Source organism: Bubalus kerabau, chromosome 2 (assembly GCF_029407905.1).
Source record: "Bubalus kerabau isolate K-KA32 ecotype Philippines breed swamp buffalo chromosome 2, PCC_UOA_SB_1v2, whole genome shotgun sequence".
NCBI classification, from domain to species: Eukaryota; Metazoa; Chordata; class Mammalia; order Artiodactyla; family Bovidae; genus Bubalus; species Bubalus kerabau.
This window is the reverse complement of record NC_073625.1, coordinates 129,296,631-129,320,896: the sequence shown is the minus strand read 5'-3', so window position 1 is coordinate 129,320,896 and position 24,266 is coordinate 129,296,631. Positions and strand designations below refer to the sequence as shown.

The 24,266-nt window shown below is 56.4% G+C and overlaps 2 protein-coding genes across 4 annotated transcripts; one reads left to right on the top strand and one right to left on the bottom strand.

The window, feature by feature from the left end:
* The first annotated feature begins 30 nt into the window (after positions 1-30).
* Positions 31-13,419, top strand: FAM131A (family with sequence similarity 131 member A). Of its 3 annotated transcripts, none has more exons than XM_055568870.1 (6): positions 31-724; positions 2,995-3,137; positions 5,332-5,425; positions 5,647-5,829; positions 5,994-6,110; positions 7,588-13,419. In XM_055568870.1, exons 1-6 carry the CDS (start codon positions 688-690, stop codon positions 8,061-8,063), a joined length of 1,050 nt encoding a protein of 349 aa, XP_055424845.1. In that variant the 5' UTR covers positions 31-687; the 3' UTR covers positions 8,064-13,419. The 3 variants fall into 3 exon arrangements, with proteins under 3 accessions (XP_055424845.1, XP_055424846.1, XP_055424847.1); XM_055568872.1 differs by lacking the exon at positions 31-724 and adding an exon at positions 2,263-2,350; XM_055568871.1 differs by lacking the exon at positions 2,995-3,137.
* CLCN2 (chloride voltage-gated channel 2) lies at positions 9,647-23,460 on the bottom strand. Its single transcript, XM_055568874.1, has 24 exons — positions 23,249-23,460; positions 20,860-21,016; positions 20,579-20,710; positions 20,107-20,235; positions 19,882-20,015; positions 19,698-19,775; positions 19,529-19,607; positions 19,306-19,431; positions 19,119-19,203; positions 18,928-19,029; positions 18,056-18,140; positions 17,764-17,919; positions 17,308-17,377; positions 16,963-17,073; positions 16,524-16,737; positions 16,078-16,211; positions 15,665-15,837; positions 15,421-15,535; positions 15,173-15,246; positions 14,884-14,943; positions 14,700-14,738; positions 14,428-14,532; positions 9,977-10,063; positions 9,647-9,841 (listed from the first exon to the last, which is right to left on the bottom strand). The coding sequence occupies exons 1-24, from the start codon at positions 23,321-23,323 to the stop codon at positions 9,647-9,649; spliced, it is 2,715 nt and encodes a 904-aa protein (XP_055424849.1). The 5' UTR covers positions 23,324-23,460.
* Between the last annotated feature and the right edge of the window lie 806 nt (positions 23,461-24,266).

Genomic DNA, 24,266 nt, shown 5'->3' with positions numbered 1-24,266 from the left:
GCACTGTAGCACAGTTCCCTCTAACTGGGCACCCCTCTTTCCTCTTCCCCTGTCTGCGATCTGGAGGGTTAGGAAGTCTTAGATGGTTGGCCCTCAAAAATGGACATGGTGGGGCTCCCTGTATATTAGAAGGGGAGAAAGGGGACATAGCCACGGGGTACTTAATGGGACACACTTGCTGGTCTTGATCTATGACAATGTGCTGTAAGACCCCTGTATGTGAAGACCCCGGGTTTCAGGCTGTTTTGAAGTTGGCACTTGCTATGGCTTCGAGGTCTCATCTGTGACCTGAGAGCCCAGGATAACAAAGAATGTCTTATGCCCCTATGCAGTATGACCAGCAGCCCCGGCCCAGTGAGTGAGCGTGACCCGTCCCACCAGACCCCACCCTTGATGCCTTGGGTCTGGGAGCACAGGACAAACCTTTTCTGACTTGGCCCCAGGCCGCCTCTACGTGGCTGTGACGTCGGCTTCGCCCCGCCCGCCTTGGGTGGTGACGCGGTGGCCACGCCCCCGCGCTTACGTCACCAGCCCGGTTCCCTCTCCCGGGAGCGTTGGCGGACGCGCGGCTCCCACCCCCTCCCTTCTCAACGGGCTCTCCCCTCCCCGGTGGCGGCCGCGGCCCGACCCTCTGCAGGGCGATGGCCCGGACCCCGAGCGCGGGCTAGCGTGGCTGGGTGCCCGGTCATGGGCTGTATCGGCTCCCGGAGCCCGGCGAGTCAGGGTAAGAGGCGGAGACCGGGCCCGGGTTGGGGAATCGGGCTGAGGCTACCCGGTGCGCGGGCCGCCGCGGGCGGGTGGGGACCTTGAGGAGGGGGCCGGTGTTGGGAGAGGGAGGAGCCTGCACTGGGGAGGCGGGCCCGGCAAGAGGAAGGAGCGGGCCGAGCCGGGAGGGGGGTAAACCGATTCAGGCTCGCTCCTAAGGCCTGCTACTGCCTCTGGGCTCTGCAGGGTGGACTCGTGGTCTTTCCGCTTGCATCCCCACCGCTGAGGGTGGCAGGAGGCGCACAGCCTAGAGAAGGGCTGCTCAACCCTCTCCAGCTCGTGGCGACTGACCTTGCATGCTCACTCACAGTCACCTCCCCCTCTGCCTACACCTCTCCTCTCACTGTCCTGGGAGTGGCCCTATGCTGGGAACCTGTCTTCTCCTAGCTGTGTCCCAACCCCCTTCAGGAGGTAGCCTGCAGACGCTGGCCAAGCATCCTACCTTGGAGTTTTTGACCAAACTTATTACCCACTTCAGACTCCGTAGGTTGATGAAGGGGACTGCAGCCCCATTTGGGGGCACCTGTGAACACCTGATCACCTCTCATCTGTAAAAAACTGTTTTAGTCCCCTGACCCCACTCCCAACAAAAACAGAACTCACTCTGCCCTGTGGAGGGAAACAGGAGCATAGAGGGAGGCTGTTGGGGCATCCTTTCCACAACTGCCGACCACTGCCTGGGCCTTGGTTCCCATAGATTGTGGTGCACACTAGGGCCTGGCCTTAGTTTAGTGTCTGAGGTAGGCCAGCCTACTTTACTCCCGTGTCATGGGTTTCCCCAGACCTAAAGCCAGGCAGTAACTTGTGACGTGTGTAGGGTTGGGTTTGGAATGAGTCCTGGGCTTTTAGGACAGGCGGTCAGGCACAGAGGCCTTAGTGTGGGTGTTACTTGAGGTTCTTTGGGACTAAGACTCTAGCTGAGACATGTATTTGACTGGGGTTCCCATGAGGAATTCTAGGATTTGTAGTCTTAAATTAATCTCATGACTTTTGAAGCTGAGAAGCAGCAGGCTGCTCTGATCCCTCTGGCCCTGCTAAGGTTTGGCGTTCAGGAAGTCATTCCCTCCTGCAGTCAGGAGAGTTTGGCTGACCCCATGACTGGCCTCGAGAGCCCTGATTAGGTACCAGCTGGGGGCCAGGGCTGGCCTGTAACCTTGTGTCTTCCTTCTGGTTGGTAGCGTTTCTGGGGACCACCAGCTGGCTGAGGCTCAGGGACAGAGACGGCTGCTCCAGCTAAAGGTCAGTTGTGATGTACAATTGCCTGTTGGCACTGTCTAGGGGATGGGCCTCAGCTCCTGAGCTCCAGAGAGCTCAGCTGGGCCCAGGCACTCCCACCTCCTCAAAGCCATGAGGCAGAGTGTTCTCCTTCTGTGACTAGGCACAGGTTCCAAGTGGGGAGGGGACTGGCTCAGCATCCGGAGCCAAAATAGGAATAGAACTGGGAGCTGAGCCTGGAGCGGTTCTGGGCTTTTGGTTCTCTGCATCAACACAGCCAGCATGCCTATGATTTCTGTGCTGGGCAAAATGTTTCTGTGGCAGCGTGAAGGGCCCGGAGGACGATGGACTTGTCAGACAAGTCGAAGAGGTGAGGCCAGGGACATAGATGTGATTTGGGAGGTGATGGGAAGCTGAGGAGTAGGATGCTCAGGCGGCAAGAGGAAAATTACTCTGGGTAGCTATTGGGAACCAGGCTGAGATAGGAACAGACAGGCTGGGGCCAGACAGGGCATCAGGAAAAAGCCTTAGGGGACTGGGACGAAAGTCAGAAAAATCACAGGTTTGTCAGAAAAGAAGAGTAAAGAGCTGCGCACAAGCTGAGGCTGGCCAGAGGAAAGAACTATAGGGAGCTTGTAAAGGGTCCAAGTTGGTGGTAGGGAGAGGGGGTGATGTTGGTGGAAGAATGTGGTGTGTTTTCCAAGAGGAATGGGTAGGTTGAGAAACCTGAGAAGGTTCAGAACTTATCAAAGTTGAGGTTTCATACCTAGGGTTTTGATAGAATATATCTTGAGGAAGATGGTGGGGAGTGTCTGCCACAAAATGGCCCCGGAAGCCTGAAGGTCAGGGCTGTGAGGATAGGGGCTTTCAGGCTTGTGGAGAGCACCAGGTGGATGCTCAGGTTCTAGGGGCTGGGGGATGGGGTACGGAGAAATGATAAGGGCAACACCCGATGAAAGTGGGGATCTCGGCAGAAGTAGGAGCCTAGCTGAAAGCCTTTCCCCCACCCCTCAGTGGCCTCGGACCCCGCGTGGGCTGTGGAGTGGATCGAACTTCCTCGAGGCCTCTCTCTGTCTTCCTTGGGATCTGCTCGGACTCTCCGAGGCTGGAGCCGGTCCTCCCGCCCTTCCTCAGTGGACAGCCAGGACTTGCCAGAGGTGCTGGGCCCCTGGTGTTGGTAGGGGGAAGGGGGCCCCTGCATCCACGTGAAGGGGATCTGTGTGCCCCACCCCCGCTTCGCCAGCCAGCCTTGCTTCTGGCTCCCTTTTCCTGCAAGCGGAGGCGCTATCCGGCCACCGGGGCCACAAGGCCGCCCCCGCGCGCCGGTCTGCTCTGCTCGGCGCTGTGCCAGCGGGCGGGCTTGCTTGCGCCTTGGGCCCTGACGTCAGCGCATCCCGGGCCGTATCCCGGGAGACCCTGTTGCATGGTGATGGGTTGCCAGGGAGACATACACCTTTTTCTCTGGGCCTGGGCCGCAGCTGCGCGAGCGCAGGCAAGGATGGCGATGGCTGGGGGGAGTGATGGGAGGGCGGGAGAGCGAACCAGGGAACACCCACCAGGTGCTCCCCGCCAGGCTGGGCCTGAAGCTGCCGGCGCCACCCTGGGGGCCCTGTCAGCCAGGTATTGAAGGGACGGGGTGGGCCTGAGGTCAAGGGGGCAGGTGGAGCCCGTCTTCTGAGGGGTGGGAATGTGTTGGAGGAGAGGTCAGCAGTGCCGGGGACGGGGCGTGTGCCTCTGACTTCATTCATTCATTGAGGGAGACGTTTCCCAGGGCTGCCAAGGAGCACCGAGCCAGGTGTAGGGTGGAGGTAGGAACCCAGGTGAATCAGACTGAGGCTTTGCCACCCCAAAATTCCTCAGGAAAGACGCAAGGACATTGCTGAGCTGGGGGTGCAGGCATACAAGAAGACAGAGAAACTGTGGACTGAAAACATAATTAGAAGGTGGTGGCACTTGAGAATTGGGCCTTAAATGATAGGGAGCGTTTTGTCAGGCAAGGATGGCATTCTTAGCCCAGGGGAAAGCTGCGTTCCTTTGCCTGGAGGGAAGGTGGGAAGGTGGGCTTTCACTGGGCAGAGGAAATCACTGGTGGATTCCAAGCAGGCCTGGAGGCAGCCTAGGGCCTCACAGAATGGATTCCTTCAGTGCTTGACCATGCAGCTTCCACTTCACTGGGCACTGGAAGAACCCAGGAAAGATTTTAAATAGGGACAAGTTGTGACCGGCTGCACTCCAGGAAAATTACTTGTTTATTTTTATACTTTGCCTAATTCATTCAGCCTATGTATTTTCAGAGCTACTCTGTACCAGGCCCTGTGTTAAACACAGGGTGGGTGCAGCAGTGACCAAGGGAGACCAAATTCCTCATAGAGCTGAAAACCAACAAGAAGTAAGGAGACACAGGAAACAGACCATAGTGACACACACAGGGTCTGTTGATAGAGGATGGCAACTGGCTGTAGGCTACAGAGGGAGCCTGGACTACTGCTAGGGTGGCCAGGAAGGCTCTCTGAGAGAGTGATATTTCAGCCAAGACCCTAAAGATGAGGAAGAACCAGTCATGGGAAGCGGGGTGGGGAACACTTACATACACAACATTCTGGGCTGAGAAAACGGTGTGGAATTGGAACTTGGGGGACCACCGCTTGCGCTAATCTGAGCAGGGGGCACTGAGGGTGCACCCTTGAGAAAGGGCTGTGGCAGTAGGAGTAGAAAGGATGACAGTAGTATAGAAGGCAGTTCGGAGATGGAGTCGTTAGGTGTTAATAACAGATCTAGGTAAGCAGGCTTAGGGGAGAGCTGATGGTAATGCTGAACTTTGGAGCCAGGTGGAGTGGGAGAATGGTGGGGTGGAACGAAGTCAGGAAGTCTGGTAGCAGGACCACATGTGAGGAGAAGGTGTTGGGCTTGGTTTTGATCATACTGAGTTTGTGGCCCTTGTAAGCTCGATAAACAGCTAGAATGGGAGATCTGAAGACCGAGATGGGCAAGGGGGAGAGAACCTGGAGAAGTCCCACTTGCCATGCATTTGGCCTCCCCTCTTTGCTATTCTGAAAGGCCCCACTCCATTTACTTGTCAACCTGCTTCCCTCCCTGCAAGCCAGGATGTGGCAGGTTAGCTGCAGTTCTATTCCCTTGGACCTGCTCATGTCTATGTTGTTTCCTGAGTGGACACAGTTTGCAGATCTTGGCCTCTTACTTTCTGACATATCCCAGCGTCAACTGGGACATCAGAGATGCTCTGGCATCTCTTCCGAGCTCCCACATCTCCTTGATGCCTTGGGTGGAGTATGGGCCTGTGGGGGACACTGCTATCAGAGGGGCACTCACCCTCTGATGCTGTCACCCAAGGTGAATGTTGGAGACACAATCGCAATGCTGCCCAAGTCCCGGAGAGCCCTAACTATCCAGGAGATTGCTGCGCTGGCCAGATCCTCGCTGCATGGTATGCACCCCCTTTGTCCTTTTGCACATGCCCTTGGGGACTGTATCCTGTGAGCTTTTGCTGGGCTCCCTCTTTCCTCTCTTTCTCAAATGAATCCCAGCTCCCTCCTCCCGGCCAAAGACACATGTGGACTCTTAACTACCATCACCTCTCCCCTCTCTTCCCAGATGCTCTCTGGTCTGTGTCCTTACCAGCTTTCCTCATTCTGCACCCCCTTCCAGGTATTTCCCAGGTGGTGAAGGACCACGTGACCAAGCCCACTGCCATGGCCCAGGGCCGAGTGGCTCACCTCATTGAGTGGAAGGGTTGGAGCAAGCCAAGTGACTCGCCTGCTGCCCTGGAATCAGCCTTTTCCTCCTATTCGGACCTCAGTGAGGGTGAACAGGAGGCTCGCTTTGCAGCAGGTGGGTACTGAAAGGGTTTATCGTAGGGATGCTCATGTTCATCTCCTCGGGCCTGATGTGGGGGTTGGAGTCTTTCTGTACCGCTGTGTCTTCCCTCTCCTGTGTCTAAGCTGAGCCCTCATCTCAGCTCACCTCTGCTAAACAAACTCTGTCCTTCCTGTCAGGAGTGGCTGAGCAATTCGCCATTGCAGAAGCCAAGCTCCGGGCATGGTCTTCGGTGGATGGCGAGGACTCCACTGATGAATCCTATGATGAAGACTTTGCTGGGGGAACTGACTCAGGTGAGGGAGATATCTCATGCCAGTGCTGCCAGCAGAGGTGGAACCGCCTGACAGGCCTTGTGGTTCAGAGCTCAGGCTTTGTTTTGGAAAGGGAGACCCAAAATGTCCTCAGCTTGCAGAAGGGGAGAGGAGAAGGACAAACTGTCCAGACAGTCCTTGACATTCCAAGGGCAGGATAGCTGGCTACCACTGGTGAGTGGGCAGTCAGCGGTTGGAAATGGGAGTGGTTCCTTTTCCATAGGTGCTGAGCCTTCTTTGCCTGTCTGTGCAGTTGGGCTTCACAATCCTTCAAGTGAAAGTCGCTCAGTTGTGTCCCACTCTTTGCGACCCCATGGACTATGCAGTCCATGGAATTCTCCAGGCCAGAATACTAGAATGGGTAGCCTTTCCCTTCTCCAGGGGATCTTCCCATTCCAGGGATTGAACCCAGGTCTCCTGCACTGCAGGCAGATTCTTTACCTGCAGAGCCACCTTCAAACAAACAAACAAACAAAAAGCCCAGAGACCTCACCGATGCATTCTGTGCAGCTGATCTCTGAGGGTCTGCTGTGTCCTGCCTTGCCCTCTCAAGGCAGCCTTCTGGCAGCTCAGAGGAGCTGCAGTGCAGCAGCACAGCTCCCTGCAGGGCTGGGGCCCCAGGAAAACAGGAAGGCTTGCTGGGCTGGGACCGCCCACAGGGCCTCTGGCTCCAGCTCGGGATCCTTGCCCTATCCCTCCAGCCGAGGCCTGCCTGTGGATCTTTCCCTGGGCCTGGGCTTGCAGAGGGGACCCTGCAGGAGCTGTGCAGCTGTGCAAAGGCCCTCCTTTCATCTTCCAGTCTCTAAACCACGTGGCTTACTTTCTCTGTAGCTTCTAGCCTCAAACCTCACAGGTCACCATCCCCCCACCCCTTTGCCTTTGAAGATTGCCTCTACCCATTGGCCCATCCCCTCCAGCTAATTAACAAGTTCTCCAGGGTGGGCAGTACATTAGAGCAGATTGGGGATTGCTGCTGTGGTCTTAAGGGGACTGATTGTGTTTTTGTTTGAGTTCCAGGCCTGTTTTGACCCCTGGTATAATGATAACGACCAACATTTATCCAAGGCCACTACTAGCCCGTGTGGAATCTGTGGAAGTTAGAAAAGGGGTCGCCTTTTTCTGGTGGGGATAGCCCCGTGCCTGGGCATGTTGCTTGGCGGGGACTGTGGGCTGAATTCAGCCTTGGACAGGCGCCCCTTGTGCAGTGAGCCACCTGCACCACGTATGGTATCCCTGTATTTATTGACTCTCACCAAGTTCCAGAGTCTGTTGTTCTCTCAAAAATCCCATAAAGTTATAACCTCCAGTTCACCGTTAAGGAAACTAAGGCACTGAGAGGTTAAGCAACTTGCTCCAAGTTACTCAGCTCCTGTGAGGCTGGGAGCCGGGAGGATGTGGCTTCTAGGTGGGCCAATTGAAATGGGGCTAGCAGGGCTGTCTTCTTTCTCTCCCCCTGCAGACCTGGCTGGGCAGCTGCCCCTGGGGCCCCACCTCCAGGACCTCTTCACTGGCCACAGATTCTCCCGGCCTGTGCGCCAGGGCTCCGTGGAACCTGAGAGCGACTGCTCGCAGACCGTGTCCCCAGAGACCCTGTGCTCTAGTCTGTGCAGCCTGGAGGACGGGTTGCTGGGCTCCCCAGCCCGCCTGGCTTCCCAGCTGCTGGGCGATGAGCTGCTCCTCGCCAAACTGCCCCCCAGCCGGGAAAGTGCCTTCCGCAGCCTGGGCCCACTGGAGGCCCAGGACTCGCTCTACAACTCCCCCCTCACAGAGTCCTGCCTTTCTCCTGCTGAGGAGGAGCCAGCCCCCTGCAAGGACTGCCAGCCGCTCTGCCTGCCACCAGTGAGCAGCTGGGAACGGCAGCGGCAAGCCTCTGACGTAGCTTCTTCTGGGGTGGTGTCCTTAGACGAGGACGAGGTGGAGCCGGAGGAACAGTGACCCAAATCATGCCTGGTGGTGGCATGTGTCCCCTGGCTGCTTCTGGGGACAGAGCCTCCATGCCCCAGCGTGGGCGAGGCTTCCAGCAGAGCTCCAAAGCCTGGAGGGCTTCTGGGAGCACTCACTCCTCCATTGTGTGTTTGCATGAAAGTGTTCAGAGGAGAGAGGGGCCAGGCTGGGGGCGCATGTCCTGCCCCCACTCCTGGGGTTTGCCGGGGGATGCCCGGGGCCCCTGGGGCATGGCTACAGCTGTGGCAGACGGTGATGTTCATGTTCTTAAATCAAAAATACCACGTACACATTTCCTCCTCGGGTGATGTGAACCCCTAAGGGGGTGGCTGTGACTGGGCTGTAGAGCAGGAGGGAGCCCCACCTCTCCCGCCCTCTACCCCTGCCTCTCCTCTGCTTCTCTTCTCACCTCCGAGTCCATGTGCAGTGCTTGATAGAACTGCCCCCGCCCGGGGGGGCTGGCTCCAAGCCTCCTGGAGCCTCTGGATCGAGCTGTCCCCCCAAGGGCCCCTTGCCCAGCTGGGCTTGTGCTGTGCTTCACCTCTCCATCGTCTCTAAATCTTCTTTTTCTTAAAGAGGGGTCTCGGTCTATTCTTTCAGTCGGATCTTCTCTGGGAGGCCATGGAATGACGAAAGCCTGTACCCTTGGCCCTCTTCCTGGCCCCTGTGATGGGGTCTAGGCCTTTCCCTAGCTACTTGAAGGACGTGTGGGCAGGGTACTGGTGGCTCGAAGCCCAAAGGCTGCCCCATTCACTCAGGAGTTCTCTTTAGGGTGGAGTTGGAAGAAGGGATGGCCCTGGTTGCCACGGAGCAGTGATCTGGATGTTCTTCCAGAGAGGGCCACAAGGGGGCCACATGAGTGGCCAGGCAGTTGTCTGTAGGAATTGTGCCAACAAAAGACAGTCATGAGGGAGCGTCTCTCCTTGGGGAGGAAAGAGGGTTGTGTCTTTCTTGGCTGAACAAAAGGGCAAAGCTACCTTCCTGGGGCCTGAGCCTCAGCTGGGGTCTGGATGAGCAAGCAGCGGCGGCCTCTGCAGGCCCGGCATTCCATGGACAGCGGGCTCTGGAGTTTACAGCTCTGGGGGCTGCGGGTGGCCGCTCAATTTGGAGCTTTGTAGACTTTGGCAGGTGAGAGGGCCCCAGGTAAGAACAGAGCCGAAGGGCACAGACATTCTATATATAAGTGGCTCATTAGGTGTTTATTTTGTTCTATTTAAGAATTTGTTTTATTAAATTAATATAAAAATCTTTGTAAATCTCTATATACATCTGGTCATTGTAGGTTCCAGTATAAACCCATCTTAGTTCTACCCCTTCCCTCTCAAAGAGGGAGCAGGGGTCAAGCGAACCCACCCCCTTCTGGCCAGGCCGGTGTTGACCTTCCTGCCCTGGGAACACTTGCTGCAGGTGGGCACTGGCTCAGATTTCAGGTAGGATGAGTTGGGAGAAGCTAGCACCCCAGGTCTGGAAGCGAGGCTGGAGCTCCTGTGTTCCCATGGTGGAGAGAACAGGAAAGCCGCAAGATCTGGGCCGACAGCCACGGCCACTGCTATCCCGGGTCACACCTGAGGGGATCACTGGCACTTGTCATCGCTGTCAGAAGGGCTGCCCTCCCGGGGGAGGCCGTGGCGGGAGCGAGGCCCCCAGAGCGCATGCACCTCGGTGGTCTCTGTGTCACTGCTACTGGTGGCACTGTCACGGAAGCTGGCGAGGGGCGGCCGGACTTTCACACCCTGCGCTGTGACAGAGCCCTCGATAGCCTTCCGGAGCTGGAAGGGTAAGAGGGTCAGACGAGTGGGCTCGGGGCTCCCTACTCAGATGCCTCCCCAGTGCTTCCCCAGGTGGGCTAGAGAGAAGCCTCTGAGCCTTTGTGGAAGTGGCTTTGATGGCCATCATCATCTCACCTCCTTCAGGGTGACAATTCCAATGAGTCTGCCAATACTGGTGACATACGCATGGTCTACTCCCAGCAGTGAGAAGATGGTGTGAGTCTGCAGGGTGGGGATAGAACACACTGGACTTGATATGTGACGGGACAGCTGTACATTACAGGCCAGAGGGACCCAGAACAAGGTGGCAGTGGGCACTAGAAGGGGTGTCATGGATGGTGAGGGGAAGGGGACAGGACCACCAGAGGAAAAACAACAATAATGAGAACGTTTCTGCAACCAAGCCTCAGAAACTTGATAGTGGGAATGTTTATGTTGCTTACGTTGATGGGGGAAGGAACAGGGGAAGGCTTCTTTATTCCATGTTAGAAAGGAGGACAGAGAACAACTGTTGAAATACCACATTAGATGACTGGCCGGGCACTGGGCTAGGTTTTTCCTATATAGGCATTTAATTTCGGTAGTGTCCTGAGAAGTAAGTATGGTACCCATTCTATAGGCGAGGAGCATGAGGCTCAGAGCTGAAGTGACTTGCTGAAGGTCATCAGTATGAAGTAGCCTTGCAGCCCCAGGCAACTTCTCGTCACACTATGCAGGAGGAAGCACAGCCCCTGTCGTCCTATGCCGCTGTCCAATTAGTTGTGGACCCAAGTTCCACACACACCCCACTCCCCCTAGGGGTACTGGCCCTGAATCCTCCACCTCTAACTCACTTCTGTGGCTGACATGCTTGCTGTGGGCCCTTGCGGGGCTGGCCAGCTTTGATACCTCTCTAAATTTGGCCTGCAGCACTCTACATCTCTCATACACTTTGCCTTTTCTGCTAGCCCAGCTAGCATCCCGGCTCCTTCTGAGATGTAGTTTGCAGTCCAGGGGGACAACAGTTACACCCATCCTCCCCATGTTTTTCTTGCTTTGGGCCCTCCCCCCAGGCCTTCTAATGTAATCAACAAGGGTTCAGAAATTGTCAGGCAGTTCCCCTCATGCCCTAAGTGGATTTTCTCAGGCCAGATGTCTTGAAAAACACTCTACTGATTCAGCAGTTCCTGGAATTTTTGGCCTATCATTTATCGCACTGTTCTGAGTTTACTTGTAAGCCTTTTGGCTTAACATTTGAGTCAAAATGGGCACTAATAACCCAGATTCTAGAGTACCAGTTACTCAGAACTCATTGTAATCATCTTAACAATTTAAAAATGTTGCTAAATTCTTTAAAAAAGGACTTCCAGGACTTTCCTAACTTTCTCCATCTGAGGCATGACAGTAATCATAAAGGGAGCTAGAAGTTCAGTTTTAGAATACGCTCTCCTGTGCTCCTTCCATGCCCTTGTCATAATTGTCCTGTGGTTAGTTAGCAAGTTCCTCCTCCTATCTAACCTGAATCCTGTGTGCTACAAGTTATCTTTAATTTCATCATCTGCCTTTGGAGGGAAACATTATAAGATTTCCTGTTTCAGTAATCCTTTAGTCTTGCCTTCTTATGGTTTAATAATCCTTTTCATCTCCCAAGGATCCTATTAAATAGTTCGCCTTGATTTTCAGTTCTCCACAATTCTAATCAGAGTGAGCTTCTGGCAGACAATATGCTTTTTAGATTTGCAAAACACTTGTCCAACTAAGCCTTACGGATTGACTTTCTGAACATCCTGGTGGTTCTCCCAAACTCCCTTAGCATCGTCACCAGGATAGGGCTGCCACATTGTAATGGGTTCTGCTTTCTGCCTCCTTTCCCCCCATGTTGGCTCTGCTATCCTAAGAGCTTTCCCAAACTTGAGTTAGACCCCAGACTCCCCAGAATGGCTCATAAGACCCTTCCCAAACCCGCCTCAGCCGGTCTTTCCAGTCTCAGATGCCATCAGGCACCCCAGCTTCAAGTCTCACATGATCACTCATCCTTTTCTGAGAACATCCATTTCTGCCACACTCAACCCTTCCCTCATGACACCATCTTTTAAAGTCTCCTGTTGGTTGTTTCTCAGTGTAAGTAGCAGCAGTAATTCCGAAAGGATATTGAATACTTACTATGTGCTAGGCACTGATATAAGTCGTGCCCGACTCTTTGCGACCCCATGGATAGTAGCCTGCACCAAGCTCCTCCGTCCATGGGATTTTCAAGGCAAGAAGTACTGGAGTGGGTTGCCATTTCCTTCTCCAGGGAATCTTCCCAACCCAGGAATTGAACCCAGGTCTCTCACATTGTAGACAGACACTTTACCATCTGAGCCACCAGGGAAGTCCATAAGTGCTTTACATGTTATTAACTTTAATCCTCAGAAAACCCTATTATGTAGGTACAATGATCCCATTTTATAGTTAAGGAAAGTGAAGCACAGAGAGGCTAAGAAATGTGACAGGGTTAAAAAGCTGGCTACAATACGGTAGGATTCAGGTTCAGCCCGCTGGCCTCTTGTTGGCACTCTAGCTCCTCCCCTCTACCCACTGGTGCTTTGCAGGTGGCCCTGAATGAACAAGGTACTCCACTGGTATGAGATGTCCATTTATTTGCACAGGTTCCTAACTAGTCTTCCATGTATTCCGCTCCCTTCTGAATATTCTCTTCCTGCACTTCATTGGACTACTTACTGATTCCTCAGGCCTAAAAGGGCAGTTTGAATTCTCATTTTTATGTTCTTATCACTTTCAGTTCTTTGTACTTTTGTTGGTTGGTTCCTCAAAGGCTTCTTTTCTTCCTCTGATTTTTAAATTTGTAACAAACATCTACTTGTTCCTTTTCATTTTAATTTAATTAGACACCAGGGAGCTCACTAAAAGGCCTGTACTTCTTAGGCTTAGGAACAGTGAATTGACAGGGAGAGGGACAGGGTGGCCTTCTGAAAGAATCCTGGAAGTAGGGCTGGGAAATCTGCCCTTGGGCCTGACTGCTTTACTGACTTGGGCAAGTGACCTACTCACTGCCTCAGTTTCTCCATGTATAAATATGGTTAAATCCACAGGCTTTTGGGCTCCAGGCCTAGTTCAGGCCTAGTTCTGCTACTTACTTAGGTGTGTGCTGCCGCCGCCGCTGCTAAGTCGCGTCAGTCGTGTCTGACTCTGTGCAACCCCACAGACGGCAGCCCACCAGGCTCCTCTGTCCCTGGGATTCTCCAGGCAAGAATACTGGAGTGGGTTGCCATTTCCTTCTCCACTAGGTGTGTGACTTGAACAAACTGCTTAACCTGTCTGAATTTCAATGTCCTCGTAAAAACTAGACTATCACAATATCCATCTTACAGCGTGGTTGTGAACATTGAACATGTGAAGAACTTAGCCCACTGCCTGGCCACGTAGCTGGCACTAAAAAATGTCAGCATTTTCACTATCATTGTGCGATGTTCGAAGATTAAGTAAGATGATGGAAAAGCTTTAGAGGTCTTAGGAAGAAAGGCTTTAAATAAAAACCAGATGTATTATTCACAGGCCTATCTTCTTTTTTCCTTGCAATTGCATGGCAATTTTGATCTGGGGTCTTTACCCAAAGGCTTATAAGTTCCTTTATTACCTTTTGCTTTTTTGTTTTTGTCCCCTGTTCTTCCTGCCCTCCTTGTCTGGCTGGCTGGCTAGGCTGGCTCTTGGGCAAAGCTGGTGTCTAAGCTAGCTGTCCAAGCTGCAGACCTTGGGAGTGTTCCTTCTCATCCCCTGTGCCTCAGAGGCTTGCACGTTAAATCTGTCAACAATTTAGCTAAACTCTCCTGGTGTCTGCCTGAGCAGCCTGCTGGTGTACCTGTGCTCCCTGCCTTCCCTGAGAGGCTGGAAGATGCCCAGTGATGCTGGCCACTTCACCCTGGGGAGCCTGAGGTAGTCCTGCAAAGAGAACCCCTGCCCTCCACGAGCATCAGCCTCACCCATCAACCTGTCTGCACTCTGGTTTTCTGCAGGCTGTTTTGCCCTTCTGCTTAGCTATCTTCCTGTGTCCCTGCCAGTTTTCCTCTGGCCTACATTAAGTCAGACTTTCTGGGGTCTGACATTCCAAGCCCCCTGCTAGGCACTTCTCATCTTTGTTTATCTCTTCTCTGCAGTGTCCCCAGTCCTACTTGGATGTTTGTTCACTTGTTTATTAGATTCTCTTCTGCCTGTTTCTCATCCATTTTTTCCCTTTGTGAGTGTATTAGCCTCCTCAGGCGCTGGCAGCCTCCTGCCTCACTCTGACCCTAGAGGGTCAGAGGCCTTCTGGCTTCCACTCAGCTCCAGCCCTGTCTTTGTTGCTGTTTTGGTGCAGAGTTCCCGCGGGCAAGGCTGAGCACAGAAAAAATGATGCCTGGCTCTACCATAGACAGGAAGGGGCTAAGGGGCCCTGGCTCTTGGCCTCCCAACATTTGAAGCGATGTGTCTGAAAAACATGTCAGCACAGAGCCCACTCTCTGCTGTCTCTTTTTCCTGTCGCTGGCTTGAGTCCAAGTTTGTAGGAGGACTTAGATCCCCACCCTGTGCTCCTGAGGGCCCAGGTAGCCCTAGGCCTCTGGCCCTACCTTGTGCAAAGAGGTCCGCTCCACCAGCTGGAAGGGTGCAGGGTCAATTTTGCAGTCACTGAAGTTGACAGGTTCATCTAGTTGCTGCTCTTCCCACTCCAGAATCTGAGGGGACAAGACTAGAAGGGTTAGGGAGGTGCCAACAGCTGCTCTCAGCTCCCTGAAACCTGCCTCTTTTCCTACCACACAGCCCCTCCCACGGGGACAGCAGCCAAGATGATGACTGAACACAGCCAGGAAGAAACAGAGTCTAGAGTCCAGTCACACCTTACCTCCTCAGGGGTCATCTCGCCTTCCAGGTCTGAGTCGCTCTAGGAGAGAGGAAGGAATGTTGACAGTTTGGGGGCTGGGGGAAGGGAGTGTCTCTCCCCAGCACAGGGAAGCTTGCCCCACCTACAGCCTGGCCCTCCCTGTCTCCTGCTCCGGAGGAGCCACAGGAGGAAAGGGAGCACTTACCGCCAAGGAGATTCGGACCCGCTTCAGCTTGCGCTTGTCACATTTCCCCGACTTCTCCAACTTTGTTAGAGCCAAACCAGAAAGAAGAGGACTTGATGTTATAGGGAGGAGGGAGGTGAGGGAAAGTGGTGGGGCTGGGAGGAAGGGCATACCGCAGGGACTGCTGACATCCAGGAGGACAGAAGGGCAGGGAGGATGGAGGCAGGCACTGCACGCTAATGGAGAGGTGGTCTCAGGGTCAGAGAGAGATGGAGAGAAAGTGCCAGATGGAGAAGCTCCGACCACTCACCTCTGAGGCGGGCTCGGCGGGTGGACTGCCACAGAAGAGGCTTCTGAGGGCGATGCCAGCCTGCTCCATGTTCCCTGTGTTCCCAAACACAAGGCCCTGAGGGCAGTGCCATCTTTGCTGGAGAGGACCAGGAGAGGTGAGGAGGGCAGGGGAGAGGCATCCTGCTGCTAGTCTGGTGCATCTGGGCAGGGACCTTGTGGGTCTCCGGGGCCGGTCTCTGGCTCCATCCTGCTAGCCAGTGGGCTCACCTGTGGGGCTCTCCTTGACATTCACAGTGTTGCTGGGGCTCCTCTTGAGAGCAGGCTTCAGGGGCTTGTGAGTCTCGCTCCGGCCTGCAGGGAAGCCCTGGTCCTCTGTGTTCACCTGCATAGGCGGGAAGGGGTTGGGGAGCCTGTGGTCCCTGACCACCTCTGTGTCGCCACCCTCTCATACAGTCTATACGATGGCATTTACGAAGTCTGGGTGGCCCTGCCATGACGCCTTCCCCCTCACCTGGAAGCGGACAGAGGTCTCAGGGCTGGGGGGACTCTCCTGATCGGAGGGTGAGGAGGTCTGGGCAGCTCGACGCTCTTGCATGTACCGCCGCCGGCGGGCTGGGCTCAGCTGTGCCCCCAGCAATGCCACCACTTGCGAGCGCTCGATGGACCCCAGGAGGATCATGGACTCTGGAGAGAACAGGTGGGAGGACTCAGGAGCCGGGGAGAGGCCCTCCTACCCACTGGCCTTCTCTTGCACCCAGTGGGGGGCCTTGGATACAGGCCACATACCCAAGGGAAATCCTGGCTGGGTTTGCTGGCTTACTGCCTTTGGAACCAAGGAGTCTGGTCCTGAGCTCCCGCCCCTCCCCCTTCCTGAGCAGCAACGCTGGGAGATGACCCTCATTCCTGGTACCCCTCCTGGCTCACCAGGGGACTCTACTAGGGCCAGCATGCGGCCCTTGGTCCTGTGTAGTGCCAGCCGCAGGTCCCGGAAGGTGCAGCTGAGTGCCACGTGGGGAACGTCCCGCACCATGATGTCCTCCACTCGCACCCGGTACTGCCTGAGGGCCGAGAGAGGCACTCTCTTTGTGGTCAGTATGGGGAGGGCAGCCAGGAGTACTACCATCCCAGGGCTACAGGGAAGGCCCCAGAGCTTATGGGGACAAGGGTGAAGGACCCAGGAGCACTCTCTGCCCTCGTTCTGATTAGGTGGGTCAGTCATAGTTCCCCATGGAGTGGACAAGGGCGGTGTTGGCCAGGAGGCAGCAGGGTGGCTGGTCTCCCAGCCTCACTTGCTGGAGGTGTGTGTGACGGAGTCCCAGGATGCCTTCTGCCCCTCACCCGCACCCCCCTCGTCACCCAGCCCTCCGTACTGGTGGCGGCCCCAGCCCAGCTCAGGCAGGTAAGGCAGCTTCTTCATTCGGATGATGCTGTCATAGAGTGAGGGCTGTAGGCTCTGGGCAACGGCATTGGCCAGAATGACGGCGATCATAACAGGCAGGATGTGGGCGATCTGGCCTGTGAGCTCGAACACAATCACGGCCGTGGACACAGTGTGCGTCACTGCTCCTGCCAGCGCAGCCGCCCCTGGGGACAGCCACTTTCAGTCTCCTCAGGGTGCCCAGGCCCCAGATGAACCCCCCACCCCTCAACTCTGGGCAGGACCCTCAGGGCTGCCCTGTGCAATCCTGGGGAGTGGGCCTGTGCGTCTGAGGGAAGCCTGGTTTCTGCCAGCAGGGGGCGCCAGAGCCTCAGGCCCTATGGCTCAGCCACAGGGGTTTTCCAAGACGGATAGACGCCTGGAGTACTCACCCACCACTGCATAGCCTCCAGGAACAATCCTGTAAGTGCTGCTGTCTGTGTGGATGCCGTCAGGGAACCAAGCAGCCATGCTTTCGCCCACTAGACGCCCAAATGCTGCTCCTTCAGGGAAGGGGGTGGGAAGAGAAACAGGTAGTGGAGGGGGAGGGCAGGGACACTAGGAAGAAAGAGGGTCAGAGGGTGGGGGAAGGGGCCGGTGGGTCATTCAGTGCAGGGGACTACCCTGCAGGGGTGGGGGTTGGGGCTGGGGCTGGACCAAACCCGCTCCCAGGCAGAGAGGGGACGGCCAAGGGGTGGCCAGAGGGTGCAGGTTGGAACAGGCAGCTGAGGACTCACCAATGACAAACACCGGCATGAAGGCCCCACAGGGCACTGGGATGGTGGTAGCCAGTGCAGACATCCAGAACTGCAGGCAGGAGGTCGTTCAAACAGGTAGAGGCACCACCTGGCCCCAGGCAGCCCCCAGCTCCACCCCAGAAGCCTACCTTGCTTATCAGTCAGACACAAATGTCCCAGTTATCTCAGAATCCCCCAGAGGTGAGGAAAAGGAGGACTTTGGAACAAGTTGGCTTAGGTTCAGCTCCTCACTTTGCTATCTAGCTGTGTGACTTTTGGGCCAGTTACTTTTAACCTCTTTGTGCCTGACTTTCCACCTCTAACGCAAGGGTACCAGTAGTACCTTTCTCATAGCATTGCTGTGAGGCTTAAAGGGGTTAATATACGGAAAGTGCTTAGAGCAGTGCCTGATACCTACTAAGCCTGTGTTGGCTATACATATGTAAGGAGCCCCACCTTCATGAGAATGAAGATGACCAGGGTGAGGAAGACGTTGGCCCGTGGTGGGTTCCAGGCCTGTGAGGTTCCAGGTGGCTCTAGTTCCTCCATCAGACCCTGGCGGACCCACGTCCGGTTGTCAAACAGGGTGACCAGTGTCTCTTTCTGTGAAAGCTGTAGGTGAATAGGGTGCCTCAGTCTGGGGAGACAGGATGGAAAGGGAAGGGGCCCATAGGCAAGCAAGGGCTATTGGCTTTCAAAGGGATACATCCCAAGAAAAGGTACATGTGCCTGTTCAGCCTGGGGTTACCTGTCCAGCCATGAACTGTCCAAAGCCAGGGGGGAAGGTCAGAGTAGAGATGAGTAGAGTCACCAGAGCCGGGAAGAGAAGGCGTCTAAGAGATGTAGGTTTCACAGCATCAAATACCAACCTCAGGCTGGTGATAGGCTTGGGTGCCCTCACATACCTTATAGCTAAGGTCACAGCAGAGCCTTGGCTCTTACATTAAAGCACACAGTTCTGAGAAAAGGCCCCCTTTGCCGCTCATGATACAATGGCCCTGAGGTGACGGCCATCCAGGCCATCTAATGTCTTTCTTTCGGCTCCTCACTCCCTAAGTAGGAGCAGCAGCGGAGAATCCATCCCCCCAGCCCTCTGTGGGCACCTCTAAAGCTGTGACTCCACCCTTTACGCTCAAGTTTCTGTCTCTGTCTCTCTGTGGTGACTTAAGAGTGAAGGTGTTGTTGGGGAAAACTAGGGTTACTCATGAAGGTGCCAAGGGAGCAGGTTGCCCTTTCCCTGAAGCGTGTCAGTCCCAAGAGAAATCATGTCTCAAGTCTCCCAGCTCCCAATCCTTGGGGTCTCAACTGCGAGAGCAGGAGGAAGAACTAAGACTCAAACATTCTTCAGGGGGCACTGCCATCTGGGCCAACTCAAAGGCCTACAGGAAGCCCTAGTCTTTGATCCAAAATGCCCTCTGCCACTGACTAAAAATTCAAAAGTGGCAATTTTAGGTAATTTAAATGAAAGTCAAAATGTTAAGTCTGGAAAACATTGGACAATTTCCTCCAGGGACTGCCCGTTTTTGACTGGGCCACTATTTGCTTCTCACTTGTTACTACGCCTCCCCTCCCCGCACCAAGGGAATGACCCTCATACAACCCAAAGAAGAATCAACTCACTTCTTCATGAGGAAACGGTTGATGGTCTTCTGCTTCCGCATCACCTGGACAATCTTCCGGTTCAGGTAGACAAAGAGTGCTCCCCCGAAGCCACTGGCGATACTGGAGAGAGAGAAGAAGCACCCTCGAAAAGGAGGTCTTCCTTCTCTCACCTCCTCCTCTCCCACACCTCAGCTCCTTCAGCTCCTCACCCAATAACAGCAAAGGCTGGCAGCTCCTGGAGGTCGAAGGGGAAGTCAAGCCGGAACCGGGTTTTGAACAGAGCCGTGATGGTCTCTGAAGGGAAGTGGAGCAGCAGAGGGAGGTGGGTGTAGCCTCGGAGGGCCCCACCTCATCTGAACCATTTCAGGGCTCGCCTCCCGAACCATGCTGCCCCACCTTCATCACGGTTCCAGACAGCCAAGACCCGGAAGATGAAGGCGCTGAAGGTGGCGGCAAAGAAGCCCCGCCAGTAGTTGCGCACCGCAAAGAAGGTGGAGGTGACCTCGATGCTGAATAGCACACCTGCGGGGGTGGGGGCAGGGAGGCCGCCCTTGAGGCCTGGGCCTGGCCCATGGCCTCTGACCCAAGGGCCGGGCTGGGGCTGACCCTCTCTGCCCACCTCCAATGGGAGCCGCAAAGCAGCAGCCCACCCCCACGGCACAGGCGGCAGCCAGCATCTCTGTGTTCCGGGATTCATTCTGGCGAAGAGTAGTGGGAAGGGGAGTCGGCATTAGCGTGGGCTCAGCGGTCCACCCCACCCCTAAACCTTCCCCCAACGTCCCCCTTACCTCGTAGATGCCCCCAAACAGCGAGAGGAACTTGCTGAGAAGGGCGGCACACATGCTTGCGATATGCACAAAAGGGCCCTGGGAGGTAGAGGCAGGTGGTGAGTGGGGCTGGGGCACACCCTGATGTTGGCCAGGCTTCGTCCTCCCCTGGGAGGGACTCCTTCATTCCCCAATCTGCACTGACCTCTTTGCCAAGGGGCATCCCACTGCCAAGGGCACAAGTCAGCCCGATGACCTTAGCTACGAAGGTCTTGAGCGTGAGGTATTCCTTCAGCACCACTCCCCGCAAGATGGTCTTCATCTCCGGGATGCCAGACCCTGGGGTGGGGGGTGAACAATCCTAGGAGAGTCACTGGATGTGCCTGTTTCAGGAGGCCCATCTCCGCCCTCTCTTTCTCTCCTATTGTACCGACAGCCTGAGGAGCCAGGATCTGTGTGAATCCGGCAGAGAAAGTGATGAGGACGACGGGGTAGGTGACCCAGGCCAGATACTGGAGTAACAGGTTAGTGTTCAAGCCCCGGGACATCCACTGCTGAGCTGTGGAGAGAGGACATATCATTGGCACCCCGGTGCACACACCCAGTCCCTGCCTGGCCGCTGGACACAGTTGTGTGACCAGCTGTTCCAGGGAGTACTGCACAGAGCCAGGGGAACAAAGGGTAGGGAGGGGGTTAGAGGGCATTCACTGAGACAAAGATCACTGTAGGTGATAGGGTCAGCTGGATAGGGAGGCAAGAAGTTGTGGCCTATGGGAGTGGCAGTGATTACGCCTGAAGACAGGGTGGTCAGGCCGGCCAGGGGAAGTGGTCAGTGGACAAGTGCGGCATGGAGAAAGCAGGCTTGTTCTCCCCCGCCCTTCCCCACCAGCCCTCGTCCTCACCCTGCAGACAGGCAGCGATGGCGTAGTCCATGGCCCAGCTGACCAGGGCCATGAGGAGCCCCAGCAGGACTAGGAAGATCCAGTCTTCACCAACCCTGGACACTAGGAACTTATGGCAGTGTACGGTACAGACTGGGAGTAGGCGAGGGAAGAAAGGGACGCTGGCACCAAAGCATACCTACCCCTGTCCACCCCCGCCCCTCCCCTCCCGGGCAGCTTGAGCGGCCTCTGTCCCCTTCAGCACAGCTCGGCCAAGTCCCCTGCCCCAACCCAGGTCTCACTGCGGCATCGGGCGCAACGGCTCTGTCCATACTCCAGGAGCTCTGGGGGAGCCCGAGGGGAAGGTGGACCCCGCCAGGGTTCAGGCCCTCCCAGGCGGATCCGAGCAGCTTCCTCTTTGGCAAAGGCCCCAAGGTCCTGAGTATAACGCCCGTACATCTGAGTAATAGAGGAGATAGGGGTTAGACATGGGCAGAGTGGGGAGGCAGGGAGGGCTCCTGGGGCCTCAACTCCCCTTCTCCCAGCCCCCACATTATGTACCCCTTTTTAAACCCATGTTTCCCACTTTGGCTTGGGGTGTGGGAACAATGCACACTGTGGATTGTGGGGGCTGTTCTGGCTGGAGTGATGGGGACAGCCAAGGTACAGGGACACAGCTCTGGGGGTGGCAAAATAATCGGTCCTCTTCTCACAAGCCTGGAGAGGCGGGGAGCAAAAGAGGAGGAGTGGGAGGGAAAGCCCCAGAGAAGGAAAAGATGGAAAAACCTAAAGCAGGGTGCAAGTGGGAGGAGGGAAGGTCAGAGAATAGAGGATGGTCAAGGGCACATGGGTAACAATAAGGGCCTCATGGAACTGGGGGCAGCTGAGCTGGGCCTAGGAACAGGCGGGGCCCCAATCCTTATCACGTTCCTGCTGGGCCTCTGGCCTGTGACCGACTCAGCTGCCCCCCTCCCACCCACCCTAATCCCCTTGTCCCCATTCTCCACTCCCACCCCAGCCTGTCAGCCCAGCTGGGAGTGGAAAGTCTCTCTGGGTGGGTAGAGAGTACTTGGTGACCTCAGCCCCACTCTGGAGCTGCCCTGAGACCCGTGGTGGGTTAGGGGCAGCAGAAGCTGATGGCTTGGCTGTGACTGTGGATGCTGGGGTGATGGGATGGGAGAGTGGCCGAGCAGTGGCTAGACCTGCCAAGCTGGGCGAGTGTTTGGGGGGTGGGGAGGAGTAGATTCCGGCTGCCACCCGCAGAGCTTCGGGACACAAAGGGCTCCTGTTGGGGCTTGGAGGGGAGAGTGGAGGGAGGGAAAGATAGAGATACACAGAGAGAGAGAGTGATAGAGAGCAGGAAAAGGAGGAGAGGGAACCAGAGAGGAGAAAGAGGTGGGTGGGTGGGGGAGTCTGGGAGGGGGCACAGAAGAGAAAGGAGACTAGAGGGGAAGAAGGGAGGAGGAGAAGAGAGAGAATAGAGTATAAGAGGCGGACAGCATAGGAGGGGGAGGTGAGTGTGTGAGAGAAAGACAAAGGGATCAGAAGGACCAGGGGGAGAGGCTGGAGCAGGGAGTGCCCAGGAGAGAGCCTGACCCTGAGAACTCTGTTCCAGAGATGAGATAGAGACCAGGCAAGGAGACGTGGCTGGTGCCTGGCTACCCTGACCAATGCCCCATTCTTGGCCCATGCAGACTGGCAGACACATCCCAGGCTGTGCAAAGGCTTACCCCTCTCCCCTTGCTTCACCCCAACCCTGCCACCTCTCCCTGTCATCCTGTTTCATCCAGTCACTCTTATAACTGGGCACCTCCCTGCCTCCGATACAGCCCAGGCCCCCTCCTCCTGGAGAAGTACCTTCCCTGCCTCCTTCCTGGGCAAATTCCAGCCCACACTGATAGAAACGAGCTACAGGACCCACTCCCTTCCCTAGAGTTTGGGTCCCCCACCCCAGTGACAAGCAGAGGCAAAAGGTTTCTCAAACACTGAAGTTACAGTGGTGGCTGTGAGTCAGCTCAGACCCCCAGGACCCCTGCTTCTAATGATGTTGAGGGCCCGCCCTGGGGTGGGTAGGGGCTGGACACCCAGAGTCAGCCTGGACAAAAGGCCCAACTCCCACACCCATTCCTGCTTGACCCATCCTCCTGTAAAGCTCCTGTCCCCCAGGGTAGCAGGTAACCTTTTTTTCCCCAAAGAATCAACTGAAGGATTCCTACCCATGCTGGGTTGCCAGCCACTCCAGCGGTAAGGGCCAGGGATGGGTTTGGGTCTGATCATCTTTCTAGCACGTGCCATGCACAAAGTAGAGACAGAAAGAACGTCTTTGGATGGTGGAGATACAGCGGAGAGAGAGAATGTTCAAGGGTGTGAGTAGTGCTGGGAAGGGGTAGTGGGGTGCTGAGCCCTGACCCCAGGTGGTGGTGGGGAGGAGCAAGGAAAACGTTGCTGGGGGGGAGTAGAGGGAAGGACAACTAGGACAAGCACCTGAAGTCCTTGTCCTGTGCAGGCCCCCAGTCTCAGCCAGAGACCTGCGTGCAGCTTCCCACCTTTTAGCCCTTCAGGCTCTCAGTTTCCCCAAGTCAGAGGGCGGGACGGGGTTAGGTTAGGCCCCCCAGACCTCGTCGCTTCCACAGGTAACTGGGAGCAGCGGTCTGGGAGCACATTCCTCAGGGTTCTGCTGGCTTCACTTACCAGGGTCTGCTCGTACTGCAGCGCCCGCGGCTCCATCCCTTCCTCCGCCGCCGGCCCCGCCGCCGCCGCCGCCATCTCCGCTCACAGCCCTCTGGCCTCCCGCCGCGGCTCGGGCTCTGGCCCGGCTCGATTCCCGGCCCGCGGAGCCCGCGCCCACAGCTGTCCCGTCCCCGCAGCCCGGGCGGCCGAGTGCAGAGTGCGGCGGGCCCCGGGCGGGCGCCGCTGGCACAGCCTCCCGCTCGCGTCCCCTCCTAGGCGGGCGGGCCGAGGGCGGTGCCCTCCGCGCTGCTCCGCCCGCCGGCCCCTCCGAGGGAGCGGGCCTTGCCTGGCCGGGGTCCGCGTAGGGGCCGCCTCCCGGGCTCTGGAGAGGCGGCAGGGGGCGCGGGCAACGCGCGAGCCCGCGACCCCACTCGGTGGAGGCCGGTGGCCGAGAGGGGCGTCCCGGGCCAGGGCGGGGGCGGGTCCGCTGGCACGTGGAGGGGCCGGACCACGGCTGCGGCTCTGCGCGCCGGGTCGGGAGGGGCTGGACAGGCCGGGGCTCGGTAGGGCCTGGGGCGGTGGGCTGCCGAGCCGTCTAAATCAGATTTCGGTCCCAGTTCCTCAGCGGCGGTCCCCTCTCTTGCTTCTCTGGAGGGGCCAACGGCTGACTGGCCAGGAAAGGTCCCTGTGCTCTGCTGGGGGATGAAAAACAACTAGTGGGGAACTCGGAGGGAGTCGCTAGACCCAGAAACGGGGGTGGCTTGGAACTAGGACCCTCGGTCTCTCTCATCCCCTTCCTTTCTCCTTCCCTTCTTTGCGGGTCCCCCAGGGGCACCCCCAAGGAGGTGCACTTTGAGCCACCTGGCCTTCGGGTAGTGCGGGGGTTGGGGTGGAGATGGGGAGGGAACGGGAATGGGTGAGGCCCGAGGGAAGGGAGGTCTAGGTGCCTGGGAGGCGGGCGTGGTGGGGACAGAGGTCGCTTCTCCCTGGCAGGGCCCAAAGAGAAACCGGAGTAGGTGCTGACGTCTATCAGCCATGA